Source organism: Symphalangus syndactylus, chromosome 5, assembly GCF_028878055.3.
Source record: "Symphalangus syndactylus isolate Jambi chromosome 5, NHGRI_mSymSyn1-v2.1_pri, whole genome shotgun sequence".
NCBI lineage: Eukaryota > Metazoa > Chordata > Mammalia > Primates > Hylobatidae > Symphalangus > Symphalangus syndactylus.
In genome coordinates, this window is record NC_072427.2 from 22,899,620 (window position 1) to 22,925,871 (window position 26,252).

Genomic DNA, 26,252 nt, shown 5'->3' on the forward strand with positions numbered 1-26,252 from the left:
AAAATTGGTTCTTCACTCATCCATAGAACATTTTTGTCCTAGTCTGGGAAAAGAAGGGATAGAAATGCTTAATTGGCTATCAAAACCCTCCCAAAGTTAATGTGTTTTGCAAAACTTAATATATAGAAATGTTTTTATTGAATTTATATTTGAAAAACTACTTTTCAAGTATTCCTTTGTGGTGCTTCCAACCCAAATATTGCCAAGTGGAGAGCGTAAGGAACACATAGGAAAGCAGACTAAACAGGCAAGTCTCATTTTGTGGTGCACAGGGAATGACATGCAAGGCGGCACCAGAGAAAATGCTTTTGTGCGTGACTCTTCTTGACGATTTGTCAGAAAACCGGTATCACATTTTTAAACAGTAATGGGTGCTGTCTTTAGAGGAATACGATTTCTTACTTTACACTCTGCCCTTTTGCTCAAATTAATTCTGGAATAAAATCCTGGTGATCTAGAGTTGTCAGAGATGATGTTCTAGATGGGAGTTTTTGGGTAAACCAAGGTGAATATTTACAGGAATATGTATCGCTTGGTTTTTGTTTTCCTTTTCTTCAATTTAACTCTTTTGCATGCGAATATTTTTCTAAAATGTAACACGTACTTTCACACATTCATAAACAGAATCTAATGGACAAATGGGTTCATAACCTGGTTTCGTGAGCAGGAACACGGTACTGTGCCTTCTTCTCAGGCTCCTCTGAGGTGAACTAAGCTGCACCAAACAATGGTGATTTTTGACTTTTTGGGTGCCTTTTATGTTTTTCTGTAGCACCTTTATCCTGTCAGTATGCCTCTTAGCAGGCTTTCTGTCCCTTTCTAATTTGTAGCTTCTGATTTACCTAGATGAACAAACTCGTTAAAACTATGTGCAAAGTAAGAATCAGTAGACTTGAGTGAGACCCAAGTGTCTGCTAATATGCAATATGCTCAAATCTGTGATGTTGGTTGGATGCTGAGAGGTGTTTTCTATTACTAATCTGGTTGTAGTGAAACTAGGAGAGGCTCCCAGGGTTGAGTTCTAGATTTGCAAGGTATTGCTGTAATACACAAGCAAAGTATAAAAACAACCTCACAAATTACACCAGAAGGAATCTTTTTTTTTTTGGGGGGGGGATGGAGTCTCTCTCTGTCGCCCAGGCTGGAGTGCAGTGGCACGATCTTGGCTCACTGCAACCTCCACTTCTCGCGTTCAAGCGATTCATTCTCCTGCCTCAGCCTCCTGAGTAGCTGGGTTTACAGGCACATGCCACCACACCCGGCTAATTTTTGTATTTTTAGTAGAGATGGGGTTTCACCATGTTGGTCGGGCTGGTCTTGAACTCCTGACCTCATGATCCGCCCGCCTCGGCCTCCCAAAGTGCTGGAATTACAGGTGTGAGCCACCGCGCCTGGCCAAAACTTTCTAATTTTTACAGTTTCACAATATAAAGGAGAAAGTCGATGTTCAGAGAGGCAAAATGGCCTCCCTAGAAGCCCTCAATCTGTGGCCACGCCCGCACTGGAACTGGATTTCCCGACTATAGTTCCAGTACTCTCTACACTTGCCTTGAACCTCTAAGGGGAAGATAAGGGTCTTGTGAAGGGCAGAGTGAGATAAGTTCCAAGGCACTAGCCAACCTATTCTCCTCAGAGTATTTGTGTTCTGCTCATGTTCTACAGTGGAATCTACCTAGAGATGGGCAGGTGTACACATGCATGCTTATCAGCACCTTCCTAGCCCTGAAGGCCAGAGGGGAACTGGCCTCAGATTTGGGGTCTGGAGAGTTTGCTGGTCCTGGCAAGGCTCGACAATTCCCAATGCTATCCTTCACAGAACTTCAGGGGACTCTAGCTCCCCCTGCCCCACCCTGAAGACTGGGGACTTTTTAGAAAGAGATCGTCCAACACCACCTTCGCCCTCCTGACAGAGATTCTGATAGGCTCAGACCTCCAGTGCTGCAGCAGTACTAATTCCTAAGCTCCTGACTTGAAATCATAGACCTGGCACCTCTAAGACTCCTGAAGACCTGGGGATCTAAGTGCAGGCTAAGGGGAAAAACCAAAAGTGAGGCTCTGCTAAAGCACACAGAGCCCCTCACTCAGCAGAAATACTTCCTGTCACTACACTTCCTTCCCAAGGGCTGTTCTTGCTTATGAGCAACTGGATGAAGACTTGAACAAATTTTATAAAGCAAATTTCTATTCAAAAGAAGGACCCACTCTGGTCAGAAAACCATCAGTGCTAGCAGAGCATATTTCCTGTGTGGGACTAGGGATACGTCCTGAAAACCAGGCATGGTAGATGCCGTTGGAGAGGATGCCCTGTCTGATTTCTTTACCAGCAGGCACACCTATCCCCAGCATATATTTGGTGTAGCAGCTAAAGGCTTACAGCTGATACATTCCTGGAGCATTGTCCTTGGCCACAGGGAGCCACCTTGGAGGTTATACCACCATATACCAGCACCCAGCTCCAGTGGAGGCAGTGACTTACTGGCACCTGGGTCAGCAGTTGGTTCTGGTGCTTCAAGTCAGGGCAAATTTATGGTGTGGCTTCTGTTCCAGGATCCCCGAGGATCACATGAAGGTTAGACTTGACCTCAGTCACAGCTTGCTCTAGTCTTGCCCCTTACCTATGCTGCTTCCCTCACTCCTGTACAGGTTTTTCCTGAAGAACACTCGCTAGCTAATTTTGTGCCCCTAAGGCACCATGTTCACCTAACACCCAGATGTGTTTTTTTTTTTGTTTGCTTTTTTTTTGAGATAGAGTCTCGTTCTGTTGCCCAGGCTGGAGTGCAGTGGTGTGATCTCAGCTCACTGCGACCTCCACCTCCCAGTTCAAGTGATTCTCCTGCTTCAGCCTCCCGAGTAGCTAGGACCACATTTGCATGCCACCATGTCTGGCTAATTTTTGTATTTTTTAGCAGAGATGGGGTTTCATCATGTTGGCCAGGCTGGGTTTGAACTCCTGACTTCAAATGATCCGCCTGCCTCGGCCTCCCAAAGTGTTGGGATTACAGACATAAGCCACTGCACCCGGCCCCAGATGTGTTATCTTTTAGTGGCCTTGGCTGAGAGTGTATCTTTGGTGTCTGCTGCAGTCAATGGTACCTTCTATTGGTGTACTTGCCTCCAAGTACTCTTTTTCTCCAAGCCTCCAACACAGCCTTCTTGAGTGTGCTTCCCAAGCCCACTTCACAACTCTGTAACCAGAAAGAGCATTTCTGTTTCAAGAACAAATTGAGGCTGATGCCCGAATTGATATTCCTTGTCTCTAAGGGTAAAACCTAAACACACCCCAGCACCACCATCATCAATAGCTCCTTTCCTGGTCTTCAATGTGTATCTCTCATGTGAATGTTGTACTGTGTGCTTGTTGGGTTGGGGTCAACAGGCAAAGCTGGGAGTGAGGGTAGGAATCTCTGAAATTCATCTAGGAAGAAGCAGGTCCTGAGACAGGTTGTGAAAACCAGGAAGCCAAGAAGATGGATCTTAGGGAGGAAATGGAACTCAGTTTCCTCGACCCTTCAGAGTCTAAATGCATTGCCATTGTCCCCAGGTGGTGGGTGTTCTCACAGGAAGGGAGTCCAGGAGGTAGGCAGGGAGGTTCCTGAACCTCCCCAGATAGTGATTGGGTAGGTGGCCACACTCAACAGCCAAATCAGCCAGATTAGCTGCTTTGGGGTTTATTCATTCCTGTTCTTCCCACTTCCTGATCTCCCACCACACCCTGCCTTTGGCAATGTCTTATTTAAACATTTGGGCCAAGCCTCAGGTGAGGGAGTAAGGATGGGACGGAAGTGTGGGTGAGTGACTGAGGGAAGGGGTGAGGGAAGAGGTGACTGAGGGGTGTTGAGGCCATGATTCTGTGCACAACATCTGTGAAGTCCAGCCAGCACCCCCAGTGGAGGCTGTCCTCTGCAGCTCTTTGTTGTCCTAACTTACAGTGCCTTGACCACTCACACAGTTTGCTTGACCTGCTAGGGTTAACTGGAAGGCAAAAGTTCTATAAAGGTATTGGTGATGTTTTCTCTACTACTTTTCGCTACTGCAACACCTGCTCTTTGAGGGGGCTGGCCTCCTGCTAGATGGAACCTGTGGGAGAGAAAGGCTCAGTCCTGGTCTTAGCACTTGGTGTGGGGCACTCCTTGGAGGTTGGCTCAGCAATCAGATTGCCCAAGGGAGATGAGACAGGAAGTCCTGCTGAGCCATTAATACCTTAAAGCAGAGCAGTGCATCTCAAATGTTGCCAGCAAAGTCCCCCAACTCCAGAGGCATTCTCAGTGCCTTCTTGAGTTGCAGACACTGGGAGCTCTGCTTAATGCAGCCGCCACTGCACAAGCATAATATTTCTTTGAATTCTCCATTTCATCTTGCATATTCATGTGACTTTTTTGCATTTGACTCCATGATATGGCAGGGCTGGTTTTAGAATATGAATGATGAGGAGTGGTATCGTCTAGTTCCTAAGAACATGTGGTATTTAAACCTTTCCACTTCAGTTTCCTCATTTGCAAAATGGGAATAAAAATAATATCTACCCCATAGGCTGTTGTGATGACGGGATGACTCGGTACAAGCAAAGTATCTGGAACAGTGCCTGCCACATCCTAAGTGTTTTGAAATGTTAATGTGGCTATTCCTTTACTGATACTCTGATACGAGAAGCACGAAAAATCAGTTCTCATTATTTGCAGATTCCCTATTGTGAATTCAGCTACTTGGTAAAATTTATTTGTCATCTCTGTTAAATTAAGTTTAGCCTAAAGCTGCCTTCTTACATATTTTAAGTTCGGCCTAAAGGTCTCTCTGTACATAGTGAACTGTAACCTAATGATGTGTAAACAGACTGTAACCTACTCTTGAAGCAGTCACAGAGTTTTGGCCAATCACAGGTGGTCAATTGTTCAAACCATGTTTAAATAAGGCAAATGCCGAGCTGTAACCAATCCAGCTGTTTCTGTACCTCATTTCCGTTTTCTGTCCATCATATTCCGTTTTCTGTCCATAAATATTATCTGATCATGTGGAAGCCCCAGAGTTGCTCTGAATCTATTTTGTTTTGGGGCTGAGGGGGGCTGCCCAATTTCCAAATTGTTCTTTGCTCAATTAACCTCTGTTAAATTTGTCTAAAGTTTTTATTTTAACACCTCATAATCAATAGCTGCAGCACTTTCTAAGTCATTGAACCAGTGGTGAACATTTTGAGTCTCTTGAGACACATGGTGGAAGCTAAAGTCCAACCAGTCAACCCTCTGTCTTCTTGTTTCAGCGTTCACACGGTAAATGAGTGGCCCAAAAGTTCTCTTCATTGCCATGTTTTCACATTTTTTGTCTTTTTTGTTGATGATTTTGCTGCTTAAAGCACCCCCCAGGCACAGTGCTGAAGTGAAGTCTAGCGTTCCTAAGTGGAAGAAGGCTGGGATGTGCATTGCAGACAAAATATGTAAGTTAGATAAGCTTCATGCAGGCATGAGTTACAGCACCGTAGGCTGTGAGCTCAGTGTTCAGGAATCAACAATAGATGTTAAGTAAGGCGCCTTTAAACAGAAACATGCATAAAATAAGGCAATGTGTTGGCTGATTGACAAAAATATTGTGAGCTTGCAGGAACCTAACTCTATATTTCCCCTAGGAACATGGGCTCCATATTCACAAATTCGTTGTTCTGTGACTTTATAGACCACAACTACAGTGAATAAAGAGGATCGATTGTCCATAGATGAGTTAGTTCTAGTTTAGCCCAGCCCTCCCTACCCTTCACTGGCTACTCTTCCCTCCCCTGTCTCCACACTGACTTGTCCTCTGCTCACTTGCCACAAGTCCAGTCATTTTACATAGAGTGGAGAGACAGCCTTGAAGATCCTCTTTTTGGTCAGAGGAAGTCACCAGAGTAAGTAAGGGAAGAATGAGTGAGGAAAGCAGGCAGGGCCAACTGCTCTTGGCAAAGCTCTAACAGTAACTGGAACGCAGCAACCACAGAGAAGGCAGGAGAACAACTTTACGGGTGAACAGTCCAGGCTCTAGAGAGAGGCAGATAGGGGTTCCAGTCCTGGCTTCTCCACTCATGGTGGGCAAGTTATCCTCCCAGCCTCAGATTTATCCTAGGTGAATTTATCCTAGGTGAAATGGGATAATGCTCGAACTACTGCCGCTGTGAAGATCAGATAGACACAAAGAGCTTGGTACTCGACAGACACCCAAGTAAATGATGACTGTGGTAGGACTTAGGTGGGGGCATAATGCAGGCTTTAAGATCAATCTCCTGGCCCTTGGCTTATCCTGCTGGGACTAGGACAAGGACAGGGACAAACATTTCCTTTTACTTCACTTCCAGAAGTACACAGGCAACTCACCCCAGTCTCTTGTCCGCGACACTCTTCCCCCCAACCCCAAATCCCAGGCCTGGACACTGCATAATTCTGGCACCTGTGGAGCTCTCAGTTCCCCAAGCCCGGCTCAGACAAGGGGGCGCCAGGTACCCAGTTAAGAGGCGCTCCTGCAAGATCCTCGTGGTCCCTGGCTGCCAAAGGTCCGAGGCCTCTGGGCGGTGAGCACTCTACAGTCCAGGGTCCCTTGTGTGGCGTCTATGCTGTGCGGAGGAGGCGCAGGCCAGGAGAGGGCCATTGGTCTCCGACTATGGTCCTGCCTGGCCAGGAGTGCCTATGGCTCTTAGGCACGAGCCAGCGGTTCCGGGCAAACCTCTGTGTGGCTGCCGGGCCTGACTTTGCAGAGCTGGCGCCCGGGTCTGGGCGGGGTGGGTGGAGGCTATGGGAGGTGGGGCCGGGGGTGGGCTTGGGGGGAGCGACGGCATCCCTGCTCCGGCTCCGGTTGAGGCGGGTCGGCCAGGCTGGCTTGCGGAGCAGCGGCCGCCTTTCCCCAGCGCGCCTGCCGGCGGCAGCGGTGGCGGCGTCGGCAATCCCGGCTCTTGGCACAACGCCTGGCGGCCGGCCCAGGGCGAGGAGTGGCTTCCAGGAAGCGGGCGGAGGAGCGTTCCAGCCGAGTCTCGCCGTCTCCGCGGCCCCGCGCGCTCCGAGCGGCCCGGGCCCGGTCCCACACCGGGTCTCTTCGCGCCCCCGGCGCCTCCGGCTCAAGCCGAGGGCGCGGAGCCGGCGCGCAGGCTGACGGGCGCCTGGGCGCGCCGTGCACTTGCCGGGCGGTGCAGGTGGCGGCGCGCGCCCTCCGCCTCTGGGCCGGGGCCAGCGCAGCGCTCTGCGCGCCCGGAGGGGGCGGGAGAGGCGGGGCAGCCCCCGTCCCAGCCCCATTTAACTTCGCGGCGGCGGCGGCGACTGCGGCGCCGCGGGCTGGAGGCCGGCGTCGGGGAAGGTCGTGGTGCCGGATTCCGCACGAGGTGTTGACGGGCGGCTTCTGCCAGCTTCTCCTCCGCGCGCGCCGAGCCCGCGCAGCCCCGGGGCTGCACGTCCCAGCTACTTCTGCGGCGCAAGGTGGGTGCACCGAGCTCTGCGCAGGGCGGCCCCTCAGGGGTCGGGGGAAGGCGCTCCCCAGGGGGAGTAAGACTTGGAGCAGTGGCCTCTCTAAGCAAGTTGGGGGTCTCCAAGCAGAGTCGGGGCGTGCCACGCGGGCCCCAGGGGGCCTCGGGACTGGGATGCTGCTCATTGCTGGGCACCTCGGGTCGGGCGCGCTCCGTGGCGTCCTGGAAGGTTCAGGGAGAGTCTTTCGGGGGCAGTTCGCGGGCTGAGGGGCGTTCTTGATTATGGCGGAACTCCACAGGGTTGGAGTTTTTCAGGATTGGGAGTTACTAAGCAGAAACCTCGCGCGTCCGAAGGTCCGGCCGGTTGGCCACTGGGTAGCGAGCGCCCAGAACGCCGGGGGTTGAGGCGACGCGCGATTGTGGAAAGTGGGCGTGGGGGTGACCGGGACGCGGCGGAGGCACTGGAGGAGCGACTTCGAGGCAGCGGGTAGTCGGGGGAGTGTGCACTCGGAAGGCTGGTGCGAGCGGGCGAGGGTGGCGCAGAGTCCCAGGGCCCCGCACTGGCCGCCTCCCTTCAGCCAGGAGTCGCCGCCTCAGGTCGGAAACAGCAGCACATTTGCGGATCGCATTAGACCAGGCCCTTAATGCCTTCTCCAGATGGAGAGAAGCCACCGACCCGCCCCCGGACACCAGCTCCGCCAAGGCGCCCGCGAGGCGAAGCGGGAGTCGAGTGTGACCTCGGCTTTTCCAGTCTCGACTCATGCTGATTTCCCTGTAAATTGACAGGAAGAGTAAGGGAGAAAGTCCCCGCTTCCCTCCTTGTTTCAGCTGACCTCTGGTGGCTCGCCCTCACCTACTTTTAGGAGATTTTGTTAGGCCGGCTCAGGGGCTGTGTCCTCTAAACCTCCCTGAACTCAGCTCTCAGGCATTTCTCTGGTTGTGGGTCCCGGACCTCGAGGGCACACGGTGTCATCTAGCGAGTAAAGCCTTGAATTATCAGAAGATCTGCGTTTCACCCCTAAAATGTCACTATCTTGCTGTGTGACCTTAGGCAGGTCCTTTCCCTCTCTGGGCGGCTTTGTTGTCTTAGACTCATTTTTGCCGCGAGCAGCAGAAGCTGGCCTAAACCTTGGCTCTGTGCTGGCTTCCTGAGTCAAATGCCAATAGCCACACCCTGCTGCTGACAGATAGGCTGGGAGGTGGCTGGGGCAGGGATATCTCAGCTTCTGAAGAGCTGGAGATATGAGTTGCCCACTGGAGACAGGTCCAGCCCTCGCCTGACTTTGATGTGGACCTTCTAAAGGGAGCCCAGTTAGCCTGCACCCTGCGGTAGGCAGCCGCAACCTGGGCCAACACAAACCTTTCCTAAACAGTATCTGGCCTTCAGGGTCCCTCCATCTAATGGGTCTCTTAAGTCATGGTTTACTGCCATGGGGGCCAGAGCTGGTTGGTAATGAACTCGTTCCTCGTTTGTAGGCTACAACTGAGACCCGGAGGAGACCAGACCCCATGGCTTCCTGGACGAGCCCCTGGTGGCTGCTGATAGGGATGATCTTCATGCACTCTACCCTCCTGCAGGTAAGGTCATAGGGAGGGGAAGGGAAATGGTGGACATCCCTCTGTTTACTCAGAGGCATTATTGTAGACCACCTAAGATGTGGCATGATTAGTGTTAATCCTACACCAGAGAACCAAACTTTCTTTCCTATCTCCAGCCGATGGTATTTCTGGTTGGCTTAGCTGTAAGGATTATCCAGATCTCTTGGATACTCTCTGAATCCTGAGTAGGGCCTTATTAGCACTGTGGATACCATACACCGGTGATGACCTGGGGCTGTGATGGACCCTGTCATTTCAGACTAGAATGGCTGTCTGCATGTGCCCAGTAGAGGCTGGGTTGCTGGAGACCAGGAAACAATTAATGGGCAGAGCCAGGTTCTGGCCCTAGCTAAGCTGCTAAATAAATATTCTGAGTTTACATCTATCATCACATATCCCACTGTTTTATCCCACAGTCCTCTCTTTAGACTTCTGCTGTCTTTTCCAACCAACTTGAGAGGACCCGGCTCATGAATTGCATCCTTATTTGCCTATAGGACAGACTCAAACAAAGGGATGAGGCTAGCATTGCCTAAGAGACAATAGGGAGTAATGGAGACAGCGGCAAAGTGCAGAACGCGTGCTCCATCTATTAAGAGCAGCCTGTACTCAATTCCATCTGATTGTTGCTAAGTGGAGACACAAGCCCAGGATTGCCAGATCTTATTTTTCAAGATAGCTGGATCATCTAGATTTCTTACAAAATTTCCCAGTTTTTAAAGTATTGAAAGGCAGATAAATGTGTTTGCAGCCTGGATTCAGCCAAGCAGTTTGCAGCCCCAGATCTAAAGGCAGGGCACATCTTAGTATTGTGTCCCAAGGGCTGCTGCTGGCTCTATACAGTGTCTTATGAATTAGAACAAGGCAATCCCTCCTTGCAGACATAGCTTCTGAAATACATGGCTTGGTGGCCTGTGTACCCTCAGGGTCTAGGAAGGGACTTGTCACTTAAGGGCTTAAATGTCTGTTAAATAAACATGCATCCATGGGTGAAGATATATACCCTAGGATAAATTAATCAGACTTCTCTGCCTCTTGTTTCACTTTCTTGGACTTAGTGCCTCTAAAGCCTCTTTCGACTCCAATGCCCTGTGAATTCTGTGATGCACAAAGAACTGGTCAGCAAGGTACATCTTCTCCCCATTATCCCATTTTATCGATGCTATCCCATAATCATATTAATAGAGCTCTTTTGTTAGAACAAAAGTTAAGTCTTTTCAGGATGATGTTAGGGTTCTCTGGCCGGCAAGATGACTGTTGAGGTAAAAGCGTGGAGGCTTCCATTTCTGTCTCATCAGTGGATCTGAAACAGGCTTTGAGAGCTTCAGAGATTTGTTCCTAGTCAAATGGGGCTGAGGCTTCAAGGCACAGTGTTTCATTTTGCCTTCTTTCACCTTATAAAATTTAAATATGCTTTGAGGCAGTCTTTGACCTTTGGCCAAGGGCAGTGTTTGCCCAGCTTGAATCACTCACTGACCTCTTTTGGATTTTTCCATATCTGTGTGCCTGTGGCAGTGCTGTTTCCATGTATTGAGGCAGTGTGCATAGAAGGTCATAAAAGGAGATTTCAGACCAGCGGTCTTCATCATTCACCACCCACTGTTCAGATCCCATCTCTACCACTTCATTACTGTGTCACGTAAACGTCTCTGCATCGCATCTCAGTTTTCACATCTATACAGAGGAGATAATATTAGTATAGACCTCAGAATTGTTTGGAAGAGTTAATCCATTGTGAAGTGGGAAAAAGTGAAAAACCACACCAAACAGTGTCTGGCACGTGGTAAGTGTACAATAAATGTCAGCATTCTGCTGTTGCTGCTGCTTTGTCAGCATTAGAAGCTTGAAGCAAGCGCAGTGCCTGTATTTTCTGGTGTAGAGCCTGTAGGGGGCACTCAAGAGGTATCAGCTGTGGAGGGCCTGATCTTCAGGGAGTGTGGGTGGGCGTGGCTAGGTCTGTCTCACCAGCGGCCCTGAGAGAAGGTTCTAATGAAGGGTGGTAGGTCAGCCCTGTGTCCCTGTCCATGGGTTCGTCGCTCTGTTTTTTCCGTAGGGTCAGCCTGGGTTTGACTCAAAGCCGCCCTTTCTGAAGTATGTTGTGATTTTGGTGTTTGGGTGGGGCTTCAGGTGTTCCCTAGCATCTACCCTTGCTTCTTATGTGCTGCCACCAGGTGGTTGTTAGAAAACTACCAGATGCGTGAGGCTGAGCTGTGAGGAGCAAGGGATGTGCCAACTAATTAATAACAAATAGAGTTTCTTTTCTTTCTTTCTTTCTTTTTTTTTTTTTTTTTGAGACATGGTTTCACGCTGTTGCTCAGGCTAGAATGCAGTGGCATGATCTTGGCTCACTGCAACCTCTGCCTCCTGGGTTCAAGCAATTCTCGTGCCTCAGCCTCTGAGTAGCTGGGACTGTAGGCGTACACTACCACATCCAGCTAATTTTTGTATTATCAGTATAGATGAGGTTTTGCCATGTTGGCCAGGCTGGTCTCGAACTCCTGACCTCAAGTGATCCACCCACCTCGGCCTCCCAAAGTGCTGAGATTACAGATGTGAGCCACTGCGCCCGTCCACAAATATATTTTCTTTATTGAATCAGCTAAAATGTAAACTCTTATATTCACTGCCCACAAATAATTGTGATAGATTGTAGAACAAGGTATGAAGCTGGCAGTTCCTTGTTTTTGTAACTTGTTCTTGACCATTCCTGGAGGAGCTCACTGTTCTCCTCATCCAGGCAGCTGGAGCGGCCTCCCTTCTTCCTGTCTCACAGGCCCTGGAAGCTTCCTGTTGCTCCAGGCTTCTCCTTAGGGATCTGATTTTCCCAGAGAAGACAGCAGCTGCTGTTCCTACTCTCTCTTCCAGCCTGGAGTATTTGAAAGCTTTTCAAACTTTATCCAGCCTGGAGTATTTGAGAGCTTTCCAAACTTTTATCCAGCCTGGAGTATTTGAGAGCTTTCCAAACTTTATCCTGAACACCTTGAAGATGAGTCCTGTGTTGACTGTGCCCTGAATTACAACTTGCCTCCCCCCCTTTTTTTCTCTTGCCCATGAGAAGAATAAACAACCTTATCTGTTCACTAATTTAATTGTCATAGGATGGCTTCCTAGCTCTCTGGCCAAGTGCCTTTAGAAACTGTTTCAACATTGGTCATGTGGCTTGTGATTATCTCTTTAAACAACCATGTCAAGATGGCTTCATGTATATCTGAATGGCCCTCCACCATGTTTTCCCCTCGGGAGGTGCTGTACTGTTTAGATTCTCTGGCAAATTCTGTCCTCTCCCATTTCCTGTGACTCTGGATGGAATAGCCTTTTCAGAAGAATGACTTGATCTTTGACCGTCTCCACTGCCAAGTTCATAGATATCTACTGGAACAGATCCCTCGAGGCCACAGTTTTGAAAGGCAGGAGACATTTGGATGAAGAAGTCCTGGGAGGTCTTATAAGTCTGTGGTGACCTCCTCTGCAGGGAGGATTTTGAAAATTTCAAAACACAACTTGTAAAATAAGCAATATCTGGGTTGGCTCTAATCCTGTCCCCTGGGTCTTGTTGGTGTGTAAGTACAGGACAGAATTATTTAACTTTTTTTTTCTGATCCTGAGGCTGGAGGCTAGTGTAGAAGGCTGATCTTGCAGAGAGCTTTGAGGTAGGGTGGGAATGGAAGGCCAGGTGGCCTTGGGTAGATGCCCTTTGAGCTCCTGTTGCCTTCATCATAATATTTGATGGAGCTCCCAGGCTGAGAGTGTGGATGTCCTTGGGATATGTGGTAGGTTGCCTAATGACCCCCAGATATGTCCATATCCTAATCCCTGGAACTCATAAATGTTCCCTTATATGGCAAAAAGGACTTGGCAGATGTGATTAAGAATATTGAATTGGGGAGACTATCCTGGATTATGCAATCACAACAGTCCTTATAAGAGAGCCACAGGAGAGTCAGAGGCAGAGGAAGTAGAAGATGCTACCATGGAAGCCAGAGACTGGGAGAATGTAGCCAAGAGCTAATGCATGCCAGCAACCTCTAGAAGTTGGAAGAGATAAGGAATGGATTTTCTGCTCAAATCTTCAGATGTAACTGGCTGTAGTGACACCTTGATTTTAGTCCTGTAAAAATGCATTTCAGATTTCTGACCTTTAGAACTGTAAAAGAATAAACTTGTGTTGTTTTAAGACCTAAATTTGTGGTAATTTGTTACAGCACCAAGAGGAAACTAATACAGGATGTCAAGGATGGGCTTCGAATCTTGACTCTTTGCTGCCACCAACACAGGCATCCTTTCTCCACCTCCAGTAACCCAGGTGCAATCATAGGTGCTGAGAGAGGCTGGCAAAGTCACATAATTGACATGAGGACAAAAGAAGTGCCATTTGAGTGTTGGTGGCTTAGTCCAGGCCTCTTATTCACCTTCTACAACAATCCCACACTCCATAGCAATTTCACCATCCAAGTTCCCTCAATTACCCCTGCTATTGCTATCACCCTTGATCATGTCAATCATGGGCAGTGAGGATGGAATCCTAAGGAAGGCAGTCCTGGGTCAGGATTCAGGGAACTTTCTCTGTGGGTAACTCAGCTCAAGGTAGCCCTGACTCTGACATGGCACATAATTCCTTTTAGATCAGCCTAGATTTGGCTGGGTTTGGCCCCTTGACAAGTCATAATCTTCTGTCTGAGTGTTGCCCCATGCTGGGTGATCTGGGAGAGTTGGGGCCTCTGAAAGACACAGATTTATTGAGAAGTCTCATTTCAGTAAGGTATAAATATGGAGCCAATCACTGGTCCAGCCATGCCCCGTGAAATCGCCTTTTCCCATCCCTTAATGGAATCTTAGGAAGATCCAATTTTGGTTATTAAAAGTTCAGTTCATTTAAAGTTTTGATTCTCAACTCGATTTAAATCTCATCTCCCTTTCCTCTAGTCTGGGATTGACAGATGGCTTCAGGTACCTGAAGTTGCACAGAGCTCTTTTCCTTCTACCATGGAATGGTAAGGGTGTGGTGGGCACTGGTTCTGAGATACTTCTTCCTTTTGTTTCTTCTGGATCCAGCTTTCCAAGGGTAGGAAACAAGGAAAGGGGAAGGGGATAAGGGCTATCAGCTCTTTACTTAACTGGATACCTCTCTCTGGTAGTTGTCACTGCCACTCCAGCTCTCCCTCAACCCTCTGCCCTCTGGGTAGCAGATGTGAGTTCTTTGGAGGGCTCCACAGGACACTTCCTGCAGCAGGTAGTCCAGCTTCAGCTTGCCACTTGCTGCCGGGGTCTTCTCACCTAGCGGGCAGCCTTATTGGATGGAGTGTTGGCTGGAGAGCTCAAACCCAGCTCCCTTTGGTGTAGTCTACCTGACCCATAGGAAACGCATGCTTCTTACTGTGCCAGACAGTGGGGAGATGGAATGCTTCAGTGCTGCCTCCTCTCTCTGTCCTGCCAACTCCCTTCAGTTCTCCTTTCCTTGTTCTGATAGACCCAGGGAGAGATCAGCAGACCCACGGTCTAAGCAGATGTTCATCTGTAGAGTGGACAGACATTCTCTCCTTGCAGCCGCCCCCAATCTCTATGAGTGTTTCTTGGTTTTTCATTTTCATTTCTAATGGCTGTGTTCCATTGTGCTTATGGATATACCATAATGGCATAAGTGGCATTATGTGTTATTTAAACCCATTATTTCTTTATTGAATGTTTGGGTTGTGTCCTGGATGGTTTGTTCACTCGTGTTTACCATCAGACACCTGAAATGAACATCTTATGCTCACATCTTTGCTTACTTGGTTCAGTATTTCCTTAGAATAATCCTTTCTTAGTGTACTGTGCTTTGCTGCACATTGATACACATTGTGGCCTTCCCGTTTCACCCTGTTTCAGTTCTGTGTAGAGCTTTTCCAGCACTCCGGGTTTTATGTCATAAATGTACTTCCCGTGACCTTGTCCCCAAGTGATTTTGGATCAATATTCCAGTCTGTGTTGACACTGGTGATGGAGTCTGAGCAGGAAGATCTTGGGTCGTCCTGGATGCAGACTCCACTTTATTACCAAGTTGCCCTGAAGGCTGAAAATCTGCAAGACAGAGTTATTGGCTAGATCCAGTGAGAATCTGGTGGGAGAATGAATGGGAGCTTTCTCCTTGTGTGTTGCCTGTGATCCCTGAACTCCTTTTTCTCTTTCTACCTCTCTGACCTTTCCATCTCACTCTCCTTCTTTGGCTCTTCTCTGGCTTTTAAAAAATGCTCCTCAATTCCAGCGCTCTGCCTTTGCCCTCCCCTTTCTCCCTCCACATGCTCTCCCAGGCAGCCTCCATCTCTGCAGAGGCTCCTGCCTGGGGGTTATCAGGTGGAGACCCAGGTCTCATGTTGATGTCGTCTCTCAAATGTAAACTTTTGAGGTTTTCTTCAAATAGCATTATATATACCGAAAAGATAAAAAGTTGTCCATTATTTTACATTAACTGTTAAATGTAAACATTAAAAATAAACACAATCTTCATAACTCTGTTTTGGCTTTTCTTGTTTCTTTCTTTTTCTTTTTCTTTTCTTTTTTTTTTAACTCAAGGGCCCCTCCAAAATGGAAGAGGCTCAGCACCTCAGAGGGGCTTCTGTTTGCCTCTTCAATGAGCTGCAGACCAATATGTCCATGAGCTACCATGCACCAGAATGTTCCTTGGTGGTGTCAAGCACAAATGCTTCTCAAACCAAAGTCCTTACCTCTCACCGCACTCTCTTGCTGTGCCTAGATTCTCCATCACCCAGCCATTTGAGCCAGATCCTGGCATCACTGTAGATGCCTTCTTCTTTATTCCACCTGCCCTGTACCCATTTCAGCCACTAACTCCCATTTGTCCCATCTCAGAAATGTCTTTTAAATGTATCCTCCTCTCAGTTTCCATTGATGCTGTGTGTTTGAAGAGTAGGGACATGGCAGCATGGAGTATGAGATAAGGATGAACAAAGATAATCTGTGTCTGGGCACAGTGGCTCATGCCTGTGATCCGAGCACCTTGGGAGACCAAGGCAGGAGGATTAGTTGAGGCCAGAAGCTTGAGATCAGGTTGGAAAACATAGCAAGACCTCATCCCTACCAAAAATGTAAAAAAATAACTGGTTATGATAGCTGTGCTTGTAGTCCCAGCTACTTGGGAGGCTGAGGTGGGAGGGTCGCGTAAGCCCGGGCAGTTTGTGGCTACCCTGGGGACGACCTTGAAGAGCATGTAAAGGACTTTACTCAGTTAGTAACGTGGAGTTCTGTGGCTGCTGATCAGGAGGTGGTGGAGGCACCATTGCGACACCATTGGACCACTGGGGACACACTTCAGCAAAACATAATTGGGAGACCTCTTCCAGGTGGGCAATGATGAGACCTTAAACTCAGTTTTCAAGAGCAAACGGGGTGGAGAGTTAGCTGTAGACAAGAGGGTATGAATGTGGGTATGATGTTAGAATCTGAAGGAGTGGAACTTGGTAAGTGATTACATAGGCTTGAGAGAGAGAGGGGGAGGAATCAAAATTCCTTCAGATTCTGAATAAGTGTTAGGGACACATGAGGGTGGAAATTCACCCTGATCTTGGGAAATAATTGGTTACATTTGAAGGAGTAGTTTGGGGGACTACATGGAGTCTCACCTTTGGGGGAAGGTGAGGCACTGAATAAAGGAAGTGTATACTACTCTTTGAGAGAGAAACACAGTCATTAGAGAGGTTTTCCTTAGCAGAGTGTATTCAGTATATTCATACTCTAAAAGGAAAGCAGCCAGGAGAAAGGGAGAGATTGAAGATAGAAGAGGAAAAAACCAATTACATGTAATTGTTTCATAACAGAAAAAACTTAGGCAGTATTCCTCCATTGCATTACTAATGTATCTTAAAGCACCAAAGCTAACATCTTATGGAAACCACATTTCAAGGTTTATGATTGTGATTGCTTTCAGTTTATTTTTACAAAGATGCTGATTTCCATAAATAGCATGGAAGCATAAAGCAGTTTCCTCTCCAAGTATTTCATGCAATTACTTTCTGGAATTTGTCAGCACTGAACAGCTCCAGCCAATGTATGCTATAAATTATTGTGGTCAAATACTCAGAAATGCTTTTATTATCCAAGCCTTCATTTACAAATAAATGACATTTTATTTTGAAAATAATTTAAAAACAAAGAAGAGTAACTATTTTACTAATAAAAGAATATTTACAGTATTAAAGGACTCAAAATTCTCTTTACTCTCTTTTGAAATTATCTTTTTTTTTAATTTAAAAACAGCACATATTCATTATAAAAATGTAGAAAACACAGTAAGGGACAATGATGAAAATAAGCATCACCTTTAATTCTACTAATTGTTAGGATTTTGTTGTATAGATTTCCGATATTCTTCTTAGAATATTAACAAATATATATCTTTTAAACAGTGACAATACTCCATTTTGATAATTATTTTTAAAAATTTAACATGAGGAATATTTTTTACATGTCATTAAATATTTTCCTATAATAATATTAAATGTATTCCTGCTGTTACATCATTTGGATGTGTCATGCTTTATTAACCAATTCTTCACTACTGAGCGTTGAAATGTATTCAAAGAAATGTTTGTTAAGACATATAATTTTTGGGTCAAGAAGTCTGTGAAATTTTAAGACCTTTAATATGTACTACAAATTGTCTTTTAGAAAATTCCATTAATGTCTATGCTTACCTTGCAATAGTTGGCACTGTAAGATTAAGGAAATTTTATTAGTAAAAGGTTATTAAAAATACTTTGGGCCATTTGTATTACTGCTTTTTTTGTGTATTGTCTCTTTAAGGCATTAGAAATGGAATAACAGGACTGGGCACAATGGCCACACCTGTATTCCCAGAACTTTAGGAGGCTGAGGTGGAAGGGTTGCTTGACCCCAGGAGTTCAAGAGCAGTCTGCACAATATAGGGAGACCCCCATCCCTACAACAGATAAAGATAAATTATCTGGGCGTGGTGGTGTGTGTGCCTGTGGTGCCAGCTACTTGAGAGGCTGAAGCAAGAGGATCACTTGAATTCGGGAGGTTGAGGCTGCAGTGAGCTCTGATTGTGCCACTACACTCTGGCCTGGGTGACAGAGCAAGACTCTGTCTCAAAAAAAAAAGAAAAGAAATAGAAAAATAAATTTTCATCTTCATATGTATGCCCATTTTTCTATGAGAATCTTATTAATTTGTAAGTACTCCTCATATACAAAGAGTATTAATTTTTTGTCTTACGTTGCAAATAATTTTCCCATTTTGTCATTTACATTTTATTTTTGTTTATGTTTTCGATATACTGCCATTAAAAAATTTTAAGTAGTCTACTCTAGGAGTCTCTTAATTTTTTAACTCTCTACTTTTGTCATGCTTAGAAGTAACTTCATGTTGGGAGAAAATGTATGGATATCTATATTATCACCTAGTCTTATATTTCTTTTGAAATATTTAAATCTTTATTTTAGAATATATTTAGTCAGTTAATCTTTCAGTCTTTTCCTGTGCTGATTCATACTTTTAAAGTTATTGTACCTTTGTAATGTGTTGGCATCCACTAAGGCAAGACCTCCCTTCATTATTACAGTTTTGACTAGTCCAGGTCTTTAAATTTTTGGTCACATTCCAGGAACAAAAAGTTCTCTTGTCTTAAATGGCATATGGTATAATGGAGGAGTAACAAAAGTTCCTTCTCTCAAAACTTTGTAAAACAAACAACAAAAAGAACAGTGTATCTCTAATGAAGCATGGAAATGGTGCCAGCTTCCAAACACAAATTATGAAAGTTTTTTTTTTTTTTTTTTTTGAGTACTGTGAAGTCTGGATGTAGGGGAGGGAGGATCCTGAAGACGGACATGTGTTTCCTTGGATTCTGAGCAGGACAGAGATTTCTGTAAGGATGTCCTATGTAATAGACTTTTGTAAGAACAGTGAAATTGGTGGCCCTGAGTGGGACTTGGAAAAAGCAGGTATTGTCCCCAAAAAGGCCCAGTTTGACACCAAAAATGACAAGGTACATAGAATTGAAAGGGAACCCTTATTGACCAAAAGTTGTATTGTCCATGTGTACAAAAGAGCCTCCTACAGAGGGAGATTGGTGCAGATGAAATGGGATGAAGGGATCGGTGGGTGGAAGAGCAACCCTTTCCATAACAAAGAGCCTGTAGGTTAGGGGCTCTCTTGAGATCCCTGATGACATTTGAATGCTGAAAATGAAGAGAAGATAGGACTCCAGAGAAAAGAAAATAACATATTTAGTGATAAGATTAACCAAACACCAAAGCATAGTGGAAGTTAGGGCCTACTCTATTCATTCTCTGTCTCATACCCCATGTCCTCTTTATGCTGCTCTTCAGCTAGAAACAACAAAAATAAGTGCCATGGAGTAAGCAATTGGGAACATGCTAGACAAAATATGCATCCAACAAGATGAAATATAAAAAACAAAAATATACAAATGGTGATAGAAAAATGATGACAAAGGAGGCCCAACATATGCATAGTTAATATTTTTGAAAAAGAGAACAGAAAATACTCAACAATATAATTAAGGAAAACTTTTCTCACTCTTTTTCTTCAGGTCATTGTAAATATTGATTCTGTTTTTTTGGTATTGAGTATTACTGAAGAGAAGTCTGTGGTCAATCTAATATTTTCTCTGTTTTTTTTTTTCTCACTTTGACACTATACCTACATGATTTCTTATTCTGAAGTGTCACATCAGGACATGATATAAACAATTTTTATGTAAATTATTTTTTATCTGTGTGTGTGTGTGTTTGTGTTTCAGGAACTTTAAAAAATGGGGTCATCAAATATGTAATGTTTTCATTTTTATTTTTGCCATTCTTTTCCTAAGCTCACTTTTTCTGTTGTCTTGAAATGTTTCCTTTAAACTCATATTTCTACCGAGCTTTTAAAAAGGTAGATCAAGTTGTCCATAATGTATTTTTGACTTTTTTTTTTGAGTAATTTATTTAGTAGTACATGTTTTTTTACTACATTTTGGTTCTGTTTCCTGCTATTTTTAAAAATTTGTGTGCATCAATCTTGTGAACATTCTGTTCTGATGGGTATTCTCTTCTTAATGGGGCTCTGCTCTGTGTGTCTGCCATCCTCCTTGGACCAAGAGACTAACCAGAACATATTTTTTTTTCTTGGTGATGATAGAGATACAAAAAACCCAAATGCATATGAGTCTTTTAAGCTTCTGCTTATGTCATTTCTGCCAACATCCCGCTGGCCAAAGTAGCTCACACAGCTGAAGCCACAGTCAGAGAATAGGGAAGCATCCTTACCTACTGTGAGGCCAGAGGGCAGAGCAAATTATACAGCCTTGTCCAACGTTATTAGGGCAGGGAAGTGTGCTCCTCCCATGGAGATTTTCTGTATCTCTGTGTGCTGGAGGAGTGAGTATTTATTTATTTTTTTTGACGGAGTCTCACTCGGCTGCCCAGGCTGGAGTGCAGTGGTGCAATCTTGGCTCACTGCAACCTCCGCCTCCTGGGTTCAAGTGATTCTCCTGCCTTAGCCACTCCAGTAGCTGGGATTACAGTTGTGTGCCACCACACATGGCTAATTTTTGTATTTTTAGTAGAGACAGGGTTTCACCATGTTGGCCAGGCTGGTGTCGAACTCCTGACCTTGTGATCTGTCCGCATCAGCCTCCCAGAGTACTGAGATTACAGGCATGAGCCACTGCACCTGGCCAGGAGTGAATTTTTTTTTTTTTTTTGAGACGGAGTCTCACTCTGTCACCCAGGCTGGAGTGCTGTGGCGCGATCTTGGCTCACTGCAAGCTCCACCTCCCGGGTTCACTCCATTCTCCTGCCTCAGCCTCCTGAGTAGCTGGGACTACAGGTGCCTGCCACCATGCCCGGCTAATTTTTTTGTATTTTTAGTAGAGATGGGGTTTCACTGTGTTAGCCAGGATGGTCTCAATCTCCTGACCTCGTGATCTGCCCGCCTCGGCCTCCCAAAGTGCTGGGATTACAGGTGTGAGCCACCGCACCAGGCCAGGAGTGAGTATTTTTGAAAAATAATCTACTCTATTGTTGCGGCAGGCTTTTCTTTAAGGCAGCCTAGTTCCAGAGAGCATGCTTTAATCACTACACTCTCACAGCCCTCATAAATGAAATTATGACTTTGGGAGGAGTTGACACAAATCAGGTCTCCGTGATCTGCCACAGCCTTACTTCATGAAATAGATGTTTATACAACATAAGGGCTGAGCATGGTGGCTCACGCTTGTAATCCCAGCACTTTGGGAGACCAAGGCGGGCAGATCACCTGAGGTCGGGAGTTTGAGACCAGCCTGGCCAACATGGTGAATTCTCATCTCTAGTAAAAATACAAAAATTAGCCAAGCTTGGTGGTGCACGCCTGTAGTTCCAGCTAATTGGGAGGCTGAGGCAGGAGAATTATTTGAACCTGGGAGGCAGAGGTTGCAGTGAGCTGAGATTACGCCACTGCACTCCAGCCTGGGTGACAGTGGGAGTCTCTGTCTCCAAAAAGAAAAAAGGAAAAGAGAAAGATGTTCATAAATTATAGGAAGAGGCTTTGATACTTTATTCACTATCTCACTCATAATCCTAACTCTAACCCTAGACCGAAGTCTATAGCAGTAGAAATCCAGAAAATAATTCCTCTTAATCCCCTAGGTCAGTGGTGTTATTTAAATTTTTTGACAGTGACTCAAGGGAAGAAATGCATTTTATATTATGACCACACACACACACATACACACACACACACACACACACACGCACACATATGTTTTTCATATTACTTAAACAAAAGTTTTGGGAAACAATACTTATCCTATTTGTTTTTCTTTTCCATTCTATTTCATTTCATTCTATTCCAATTGATTCCATAAAAAAATGGCTAAGACCTAATCAATTCATTTTATAACCCACTAATGGAATGTATTCACAGTGTGAAAAAATACTGCTCTGGTTAATAGACCCCATTCTCTGTCTACCTGTGTGTGTGTTGAGGTTGGTATCTGGTAACTGAGACACTTAGCACAACTGCCTGATTCTGGTCAACTGATGTCTATTGTAACTCTTTTTTCCTGGGATGGTATCTCCTGGGCTAAACCAACTATTGCCAATGGTGTGCAGATAAAACTATAATTTCCAGCATGCTTAGTTATTAGCGTTCTTCAGAGCTATCTAGATGTTCATATTCTTTCACTCCTTTGACCTAGTAACATGAGGAATCATAGTAATAGGTTTCTGAATATTGAATCATCCTTGTGTTCCTGGCATTAACTATACTTGGCCATGATATATTGTTTTTTTTTATATTCAGCTGGATTTGGTTTGCAAATATTTTATTGAAAATTACTACATCTGTATTCATAAGAGATGTTGGTTTGTACTATATTTTTCAGGTTTTTATATCAAGATTTTCAGTAACCTCATAAAATGCATTGGGTACTTCTCATAATTGTCCTTTCCTGGGTCTGTTTAAATTGCACAGAAATAACCTGTTCCTTGAAGTTTGGAAAGAACTTGCCAATAAAAGAAAGAGGGCACAGAACTTTTTGTGGGCAGTACTTCTTTGACGTCCTCTTTACTTTTTATACAATTGTTGGTGTGTTCGGGATTTCTCCAGATTCTTTAATCCAATTTGATCAATATAAAATGCAAAAAGATAATTTGTATTTTCCTAGAAGCCTTCTGGACAGCAAAGGCAAATATACTATTTCAAAATATTTTCAAGTTATTTTGCAGTGATGTTTTAATTTATTCTCTCTTCAGAGAATGTGGGTTTTATTTAGTTTCATTTTTTGAAATGTAGTAAGGTGCTCAATTTTATGTATGTCCCAAGGATATTTGATAGTTGGACATTTTGTAAATTTTCACAGCTATTTGACAATAAATTATATTCTCTGCATTGAAGAATATTGTTCTGCTGTCCCTGACTCTTCTTTACTAGTTGTCTCTCTCTGCTTTTCCACTCCCACACTAATTCCCCTTTAGCAATCTAACTCTTTTGTTTTCTTTTCTCCTATTGATCTGTGTCCTCAGGAGCTCTGCCAACAAATGCTTGCCTAGCTGTTTTTGTAAGCAAAGATACTTCTCTCCTTAAGAGGAATAATGGGCCTAGCTGTTGGGTAAGATTAAATTCCGTTTTCCAATTTGCTGATTTTGCCTCTGGGTTGCTTTTTAGTTTTTACGATATTATCAATAAAGGATATTTAATGCCTTTGTGCAGCAAGCATTTCTCTTTATTACTAAGTTGTACCATTAGTAGCCTGTCTTGTGACTTATACTCACTCGCATTTGATGTCACTAATAAAATGTTAACTCCATAGAAGCCTGGGCATTTCAAACCCTGTCACCCTTAAATCCAAATAGAAGTGACCACCTTGGGAATCAGAGTAGAGAATTTTGAGGGTTGGTATAGCTCATTTAGGAGGACATTTTAAGCTATGTTATAAAATGGATACTCTGTGAGTCTAGTTTGTGAAAAGAGTGACCCATATATGTTAGAATGCAAAAATAAGGTGTCAGTGAAGCAGGGGTGTAAATCATAAGCAAAGCTTGCTGGTACTCCAGGGGGTCTGGAAGATAGGTTTCAAAGTGTGTTTGGAAAGGAGAAAGCACTATTGGCATCTTTTGCTAAGGTGAAGGCAGGGCCTGTGTTTGGAAAGGAGAAAGCACTATTGGCATCTTTTGCTAAGGTGAAGGCAGGGCCTGTGAAGAGGCTTTTCCTGCCTGGATGGGTATTTTCTGTGATGCTGAGGGATGACTGCCCATTTGCTGGGTGTGCAGATTGTAGATCGTAGCAGAAAGAAGCCAGCCTGAATGTGAGGACGTGCCTGCCCTTCTGGAGGAAAGTTGCCCATTTGTTGGCAGTCATTTGTAGTCATTATTCCTCCAGTTGAGAGAGAAGAGAAAAGAGGTGTGGGATGGGCAGATGAAACAAGTCCAACGCCCTTTACTGTTCAACCCAAATTCCTTTCAAAGCAAACACTTCACACTTAGAATGCAGAGCCTCCTTTCCAAGGAACAGGGATAAGTGGGACATTTGCAACGTTGCTCCCTTGTGCCATGACTCTCCAAGAGAAAGAGACCTTCCCAGAGCCCAGTCAGGCCTTTGCTGGGGGCCTGAGCAGTGGCCTTACTTCTTAGGACAGGCTTTGTGGGCTTGCATCTTGGAGGTAGACCGGTGGCTTTGAGCTGACCTTGGAGCTCTCCTTCCCGTCCCTGGGAGGTCCAGCATGTGGCAAGCATCATTGTTCACAGCTCCAGAGGCGGAGCACTTATGCTGCATGCTCTGTAAACACTTTCTGGGATGCGTTAGCAGCTTCTATTGTCAGAGCCAGGAAAGCATTTTGGTGCATGGAGCAAAGAAGGAATGCATGGAGTGGCAGGCGGCCATGATCTGGCGGGCTCTGTTCAGGCCCTGTTTGTGAGAGGGCTGTTCACCTAGGTGGTGCCTTCTATGCACCTGGCTGATGACTGCTGATGTCTGGTGGGTCCTTAGCAGTGCACTTAGCAACGAGACACTTTAAAATATAACACAGCTTTTGGGGAGATGGAGAGAAACCCAACCTACACCATGGAATGAACTAGCCACTATTTATTATAGTGTTAATTGATAAAACGTATAGACAGGCACACATACATAATTGTACAACACAGAGCAACATAGGTAATGTACTGATTGCTATCCTCAGTTTTCCCCAGTAGAGCATTGGTGAGTCCCTAGAGTGTGACAGGCCAAGGTGGTGTCTCAGTCTTTGTTGGCATCATTGCTGGGTTTTTTTTCTATGCTGTCTGCTGACCCTCTCTGATGCCCTTCCCAGGACACAGAGTGCATTGAGTAAGCCTTGGCTCCCAAGATGCTTCGTTGGCCAGCCCTGGGGTAGTGTCCTAGATGTTAACAGTTTTTTTCCACTCTAGGAATAACCAAGGGAAGCTTGTCCTTCAAAAGACACATGGCATGCAGGACATAGGCATCTTTTTTAAGCTGTCATGTGGAAGTACTCACTGACCTCAGAGCTCTGTTTTCTAACATAGGATTAGCACATAATTCCGAGGTGCAATTAATGAATCCATTGACTAACAATCCCTGATAAGGTCAAGAAAGAAAGCTATCTTAAGAGAAACTAATATGAGACTAGGGTTGGCAGTAGACGTGCAAGTGGAGTCCTCATCTGTATTCAGCATTTAGAATTCATGGCTTCTTCCCTGCTTTCTGTTTGTAAGGTTGCTGTATACCGAGGACTTTTAGCTTCTTTAATATGAAATGTGTGGTTTGTAAATATATTCTCCCAGTATGTAGCTTGATTCTTTTACCCTCTTATAGGTTTTTATTTTTATTTTTATTTCTTTTTGCAGAGGAAAAGTTATAAATTTTGGTGAAGTTCTATTTATCAAAGTTTTTCACTTATAGATCATGGTTTTTGGTGTCATGGCTAAGAATGCTTTGCCTACCCTAAGTCCTGAATATTTTCTCCTATGTTTTCTTCTAAATATTTTATAGTTTGATATTTTATGTTTAAGTTAATGATCCATTTTGAATTAATTTGTTCATACGATGTGAGGTTAAGGTCACAACTTACATTATATGGTGTGAGGTTAAGGTCAAGTCTCACTTTTGCCTATGATGTCCAGTTGCACCATCATCATTTCTTGAAAAGACATTCATCCTCCATTACATTACTTTTGCTCCTTTGTCAAAAATTAGTTGAGGGTATTTGTTTGAGTCTATTTTCAGATTCTTCATTTTGTTCCATTGATCTATGTATCTTTTGTCCTACGTGTCACACTATCTTGATTACTGTAGCTTTATAGTAAGTCTTAGAGTGATTCCTCTTTATTATTCTTTATCAAAATTATTTTAACTGTTCTAGATTCTTTGCATTTGCATTTCCATATAAATTTTGCTTGTCTATATATACATATATATATATATATATATATATATATATATATATATATATATACAAAAAAAACCTTGCTGGAATTTTGATAGGAATTGTGTTAAACCTATAGGTCGGTTTTGGGGGAGGATAAACATTTTTAGTGTGTTGAGTCTTCCCCATCCATGAATATGGTCTGTCTCTTCATTATGTAGCTGTTTCTTGACTTCTGTCATAAGTGTTTTGTAAAATTCTGAACAATCCTTGTTGGATTTATAATTACATGTTCTATATTTTTTTGGAGTGATGGTAAATGGTGTTGGGTTTTTCATTTCATTACCCATCTGTTGGTTGCTAATACACAGAAATACA

General features: G+C 44.6%; 1 protein-coding gene across 2 annotated transcripts in view; it reads left to right on the forward strand.

Moving 5' to 3' along the window:
* The first annotated feature begins 7,273 nt into the window (after positions 1-7,273).
* The window catches only part of ADAMTSL3 (ADAMTS like 3), a 385,342-nt gene continuing 366,363 nt past the window's right edge, over positions 7,274-26,252 (forward strand). For both annotated transcript variants that reach the window (XM_055277435.2, XM_055277434.2), the window contains exons 1-2: positions 7,274-7,427; positions 8,891-8,992. In XM_055277435.2, coding sequence (XP_055133410.2) covers positions 8,924-8,992 — 69 coding nt within the window. In that variant the 5' untranslated portion in view covers positions 7,274-7,427; positions 8,891-8,923. The remainder of the gene's footprint in view (positions 7,428-8,890; positions 8,993-26,252) is intronic.